Raw genomic sequence first — 6486 nt, 5'->3', positions numbered from 1 at the left:
TTCTCATTCTTCAGTACATTTGTGATTAAACATACATGATTAAGACTTAAATTAAAGTCATTAAAAAACTTCCTCTACCTATCACAGTATACTTAGCGTTTTCTTTTGTTGTATTCTCCTCCACAGATTCTCCATCACTCCAAGGCTCCATCTACTTGAGTCAGTTGCAGCTGAAGTCAAAGGAGAGACTATGAAGACAAGTTGTGCCTCCTCGCACTCAAGTCCTACGAGATATGTGACGACATGGGTCCCCTGCTAGTCACCATGATGTCCATAAGGCTGTGACTGGCATTGTGAAGCCTTCATCCCTTTTTCAGAACCCAACCCAGACCCTGATCCTCTTTGGAAATCCTTCCTGGCAACCAGCGCTGCTTCCCTTTCTCCTACAAACACAACCTCCTCTCCTGCCTTCCCCTGCGTTTCTCTCCTTAATAATTAAAGCTTTCCCCTCCTAATTTATCTCCATCGGCATCATGCAGGGTGCTCCTATCACTTCCACTCTCTTATTGCTCCTTCCCGCCCTACTATTCTTTTCCCACTTGCCCAACATGGTCAAAGGGGACTGCTGGCTGATTGAAGGGGACAAGGGCTATGTGTGGCTGGCTATTTGCAGTCAGAACCAGCCGCCATACGAGACTATCCCCCAGCACATCAACAACACAGTCCATGACTTGAGATTGAATGAGAACAAGCTGAAAGCTGTGCTCTTCAGCTCCATGTATCGCTTCACCAACCTGACTGATCTCAACCTTACCAAGAATGAAATCAGTTATATTGAAGATGGAGCCTTTGCAGGACAAGCCAACTTACAGGTGAGGCGTCAGTTAACACTTTCATTTGGCTTGAGTTATATTTTGTTGTATTTTGAAACTTTCAGATAATAATGATGCAACTGTATACTTCGTTTTGCAATTATGTGGGACACTTTGTTAAATGTGGACTGAATGGATAAAACACCCATTAGAAGGACACCATCATTTACATAACAGTATTACGAGGGATGGACCGTTTCTTTGTCAATGTGGCACAAACCTGTCTGCCACATTGATAAACAAAACCCCAATTTTACTATGGAGTAAACACCACCTATAGTTAAAGCACATGAAACTTGTAGTGGGGGAACAGTGTGATACAATTTTACGTTGCATAGAGAGAGTGCAGATGTGCTCAAAAACACATTTTAACAAAAGTTGCATAATATATTAAGACAACTTGTGTTTCTTGCTTTCTTGTACTGAAAAGTTATTTTTAAAAAGTGGGCCCACAATGAATAAACAAGTAACAATGTCCAAATGCTTCTGTGTTTTTTTCAGGTTCTGCAGCTGGGCTACAACAAGATGACAAACTTAACTGAGGGTATGATGAGAGGGCTCGGCCGTATGCAGTGTCTCTTCCTCCAGCACAACCTCATTGAAGTTATTGCCAGCAATGCATTCTGGGAGTGCCCAAGCCTCAGCAGCATTGACTTGTCATCCAACAAACTTGCCCGCATTGACCCATCCACATTCACAGTTCTCAGTCGGCTGATGGTGTGTGAACTAGCAGCAAATCCATTCCATTGCGGCTGTGATCTTTACAGCTTCCTGGCCTGGTTAGAGTCCTTCAACAATGTCACACACACCTATGACCGCCTCCAGTGTGAGACACCTCGGGAGATGTTTGGCTACCCCTTACTGACTGCTGCTGGGCATTCTGGTCGGAACGCCAAAAACATTTTGTTCCATCATTGCCGAGATGGAGTTATGATTCCAGGAATGACTTCCCTCCCGCCAGATCTGGATGGTCCTTCTGGCATCGGACCAGAGATGTTTGGTGGAGTGGGACCGTACCACCAGGCTACCACCTCTTCATCATCTACTGAAAACAGCTTCATTCCCAGCATCAAGCTTCATCATGTCTCTTTGTCATCAGCCTCGCTTCTTGTGCAGATTCCAAGGCCCTACAGCAAAATGTATATTCTTACACAATACAACTACACATTTGTCTCTGACGTAATGAATTTGAAGAACAAGAAGGAGATGATTACCCTCAACAAGCTCAAACCACACACAAATTACACCTTCTGTGTAGCATCCATTCGCAACTCTCTACGCTACAACCACACCTGCCTCACATTTTCCACTCGGGCTCAAAATCAAGATGACACACTTCCAACACCTTCGACAACTACTCACTACATAATGACCATTGTGGGCTGCCTTTTTGGCATGCTCATTGTTTTAGGCATTGTTTACTATTGTCTACGCAAGAAACGGATGCATGATGAGAAGAAGAAGTCAATCTGTGTTAAGAAAACTATTCTGGAAATGCGCTATGGCCCAGAGGTGGCAGCAGCAGTGGCAAATGATCCAGCAGCAGTCCACAAGCTTCAGGAGCAATCCAGAGAGCACCATCAGTATCAGCATCACCATGGAGGCAAACTTCCCATGTCATCATCCACCAGCTCCGGAATGCTTCACTCAGCCAACACCAGTTCCTCCAGACTCTCCTCTATCCCGCAAGTAGAAAAGATGGCCACAGCCTTTTCAGAGGCAATGGCCACAACTAAAGGAAATTATATGGATATCAGAACTGGAGGGGCAGGGATGGATAGGATGGGAGATGGTGGGCATGTGGGCATGAGGGGGGTCGACTTGAGGGATGACAATGGAAGTGATATTGGGGATGACTCTGATGATGATGGACATGGCTCTGCATCAGAGATTTCTACCATTGCCATGGAGGTGGACAAGGTAAACCAGATCATTAACAATTGCATTGACGCACTAAAATTGGATGCAGCAGCAGTTGCTGCTTCAGGGGGCTCTTCTAACCCTACAGCCTCCTCCAATCCCACCTCCCCTCCTCCAACCAGCACATCCTCCCTTACTCGTGGCCTAATCCCATTGTCCCAAGGGTTAACAGAAACGTGCCAGATCATTACCCCCAACAAAATACCCCCTCCACCTCCACTCCCTGCCTTGAGTACCCCTCTCTCTGAGCGCCCAGGAATTACTGGTGGTGGCTATGTGGTCACTCCTCCCTACAGGCCCCCTCCACCAGCCACTGCTGTACGTCCCATTCAGAGGCAAATGAGTGCAGATGCTGCTGTGGTTATTGTAAATGCTGTTAAAAAACAATGCAGCACCACCTCTTGTGGCTCCATGGGCCGAGACAGGGAACGTGGAGGTGCTAGGGTATACAGCTTGGATGTTCCTGAGCCGAGGAGCCCTGATGCCTGTAATCAGCAACAGCAGCAGTACCCAGACCGAGCCAGTCCCGTGGGCTGTGGGGAGCCCCTTGAAAGGCTGCCTTTAGTGGGGAGTGGGAGCTGTGGTGGAGGGGGTGGTGGTGGTTGCGACAGTGGTGGTGTTGGTGCCCAACATCAGGACAACCAGAAGCCTCATCATTACCATCAACAACAACAAATGCAACAACAGCAGCAGCAACAGCTGGAGGTGCAGCAGGACTACCACTGCTCGGAGCACCGCCACTCCGTCCCAGCTCTCTACTATGAAGGCTCCCACCAGGGCTCCCCAGCCCAAAGGGTTTCCTTCCTAAAGCCCCTGACACGCTCCCGCAGGGATGCAGCATCTTACTCCCAGCTTTCACCTGCCCGCCACCATTCCAGTTACTCTGGCTACTCCTCCAGCCCAGAGTACTCCTCAGAGACCACTCTGCGGATCTGGGAGCGTTTTCGTCCTTACCGGAAAGGCCAGCGGGATGAGGCCTGTTATGTGACGGCTGGAAATGCCCTTCGAAAAAAGGTGCAGTTTGCTAAAGGCGAGGACCTGCATGACATCCTTGATTATTGGAAGGGTGTATCAGCACAGCAGAAGCTGTGACTAAGGGACTAAAGATAAGCAATGAGGGAAAAAGAGTTTGGATAATTCTTTCCAAAAAGGCCTGAGGCCTGAGAAAAAATGGGGACTAAAATGTTGGACAACATTTTGCCTTTGGATTATTTTGGCATGCTAGGTGTATAGAATATTGTGCTGGGAGCAAGGACTGTGAAACTGTGCCTGGGATGTGAGAGTCATCATGGTGTTTTATTTTACACTTCATTGTAGCACCATTTCTGGATACTTCTCATTTAGTGTTTGTTGGTTTTATTTAAAGCACAGGAAGCAAATGCCAACTGTGTAGTTGAGTACTCTTTGAGTGATCACATTTTGTGATCATATGGACCATCTTTACCAGTGCCATGTTTTCATGTATGGGAAATTATAGAAAGATACCATTCATTTTAAGCCAGTGTGATTCAAGATGTTGTTTCCTATTTTGTACATGGTGCTGTACCAATTTGCAGTGTCTGCTTGGATATGTTTTGACTTTGAAGGTAGACCATGACTACGGGGATCTGTGCTCTACGAAAAGTGACATCATGCCAATTTGTGAACAGAGTTGTCAAGTGCAGGCCCTATCTCCCTTTCATGAAATCCTTCATGCAGCTGTTGTATTTGCATTTCAATAGCAACAGTCAGAAAGAAGGAGACACTGAAAGGAAACAAATGCATGAAGAGAAAACAAACAAGTAGGTTTGAAGATCCTGAAGCATGGATGTCATGAAAGAGAGCTTTCCCTAGAGCCTAAAACAGTGTTTGGGATTAGGGTGAGTTACGATCTGAAAGGACAAAATAATGTTCACTTCATGACGATAACGAGGAACTACTCACTACTCACAGAAATAGAATTAATTGACAGAGAAGCTCACTCTGGCCCCTCACCAAAAGGCATCAGAGATATGACCCATCTGTGACAGCAAGAGAAATTTAAATCGAGGGGGGGTATAAAAGAGAAAGACAACAAAGCATATTAAATAGTTTTCTGCAGCTACCATAATGTAAGTAGATTACATGCAGGTTACGGGGAAATCTATTTGCATCTTTCAACTGTGACCACCACCGTACATTCCAAATCCTTTCTCGAACATGAAAACTGAACGAGGCACAGGGGGAAAGGACACTTCTCGTTACTGCCAACGTGTCTGTTCTGCTCTTGGAATTACTACTGTTGTTGTCTATTGATACCATAATTTGACAACTTGTGACAGGCATGTTCACTTGCACTTTACGCCTCATGAATTGTGTGTGTGGCTGTGTGGTATACAGTGGTCAGTGTAAGTGGGTGTTGGCATGCCTTGTCAGATTATATTGTATGTGCCCAAACTGACTTAAATTAATAGATGTCAGTATCTTTCAAAGTGGCTGGATGTCTAAGTCTAAACACAACCAGATTATTAATGGCATGGATTTATGTACAAATATCAACAATGTTCATTGTACTTTCCCAGACATACATCACATGACAGTGATGCTCTGATATTCCACAGTAGCGCAGTGCGGAGCCATAATGTAATCTCCATTCTTGTTTAGTATTATCCATCCATCTGGCCCTTTCTATGGAAATGATCTGATGTGGATTTTACTAAATGATAATGACATTGTCTGGCATTCTGACAAACGGCATCCATCTCCCCAGTAGCTGTTAAATTTCTACATCATCAGCTGACATACACAATCGGAGATATACCAACCTAAAAATGTGAAAACTGAATCCTTGCTCCACATTTTGTTCAGGGCTATATTCAAAAGAGAATAAGTTATGTGACAAGTTTAATTTCAAGTACATTTTTATCTCTCGTTTGATCCTCACTTGATGCTGTGGATGATGCTATTTGGCCCACCTCCCACCACCTTCCCCGCTCCGACAGGTCTAATGGGACACGGGTTTGGCATTAGAGTACTGAACATGCTCTGTTTTATTAAATGTGAAAAGTAAAAATTGCCTTTTTTGCAGGCAGGATTTGGGTCTGCACAGCACATATATAACACTGCTTTTCCTCTTTGTTCTGAGCAGTTGACTCTGAGCACGCACTTGACTCCTTCAAATAACACAGGAACGAGTTTACAAATGTGAAAGGATGATATGAGACGGTATCTCCATATTGATCTATTTGCTTCTTCCGCCCTCTTTGTTTTCATGAAACATTTCGGACTATTTTCCCTTGTTGTATTAAGATGTGTGCAAAAAGAAAGTTGAATGGACCACATACGATAAAGAGCCTCACTGTCATCTTCTCTAACGTGTCTGGGATGTACCACCTCATCCGCCTTCTTAACATGACACACCATGTGTGAAAAAAACATACAGTCTTTCAAATGTTTAGTCTCCCAGTGGACTCCTGGTATCTGATATAACAAAGTCTCCAACTAAACTTGCTTCTGTGACTGATTTAGACTTTAACTTTATTGGTCATTGCTGGTATAAGAATCACAGAAGGTGGACTTGGTGAGTTTCACTTCCCAGACCTTAAACTGCCATTCATTCACACTGAGGAGTGCGAGGTAAATGTTCAGTAATATCAGGGTTGCTCATCACTACAGCTGCCATTTGTGTTCATCTGCTTGACGAATATAGTGTGACATAAAATCCTGATTATTACTCTTTTTATGGATGGCTTAGTTTCACTTGTTTTCTATCAACATATCAAACACACTAATGTGT

The 6486-nt window shown here is 44.5% G+C and overlaps 1 protein-coding gene across 1 annotated transcript; it reads left to right on the top strand.

The window, feature by feature from the left end:
* The first annotated feature begins 548 nt into the window (after positions 1-548).
* Positions 549-3990, top strand: LOC138603034 (protein phosphatase 1 regulatory subunit 29). Its single transcript, XM_069674689.1, has 3 exons — positions 549-812; positions 1314-3350; positions 3420-3990. The coding sequence occupies exons 1-3, from the start codon at positions 549-551 to the stop codon at positions 3822-3824; spliced, it is 2706 nt and encodes a 901-aa protein (XP_069530790.1). The 3' UTR covers positions 3825-3990.
* Positions 3991-6486: the final 2496 nt, after the last annotated feature.

This window comes from Semicossyphus pulcher, unplaced genomic scaffold (genome assembly GCF_022749685.1).
Source record: "Semicossyphus pulcher isolate SPU_LCO1_2020_fin unplaced genomic scaffold, fSemPul1.0.p SCAF_23, whole genome shotgun sequence".
NCBI lineage: Eukaryota > Metazoa > Chordata > Actinopteri > Labriformes > Labridae > Semicossyphus > Semicossyphus pulcher.
The sequence above is the reverse complement of the archived record's forward strand: the minus strand, read 5'-3'. Positions and strand labels throughout refer to the sequence as shown.

Excerpts from the sequence above, each read along its gene's own strand:
- LOC138603034 (XM_069674689.1), top strand. The coding sequence starts at position 549 with ATGGTCAAAGGGGACTGCTGGCTGATTGAAGGGGACAAGGGCTATGTG. Across the intron at positions 813-1,313 it reads CAGGACAAGCCAACTTACAG|GTTCTGCAGCTGGGCTACAA; the intron begins GTGAGGCGTCAG and ends TGTTTTTTTCAG. Across the intron at positions 3,351-3,419 it reads GTGGTTGCGACAGTGGTGGT|CAGCAGCAACAGCTGGAGGT; the intron begins GTTGGTGCCCAA and ends ATGCAACAACAG.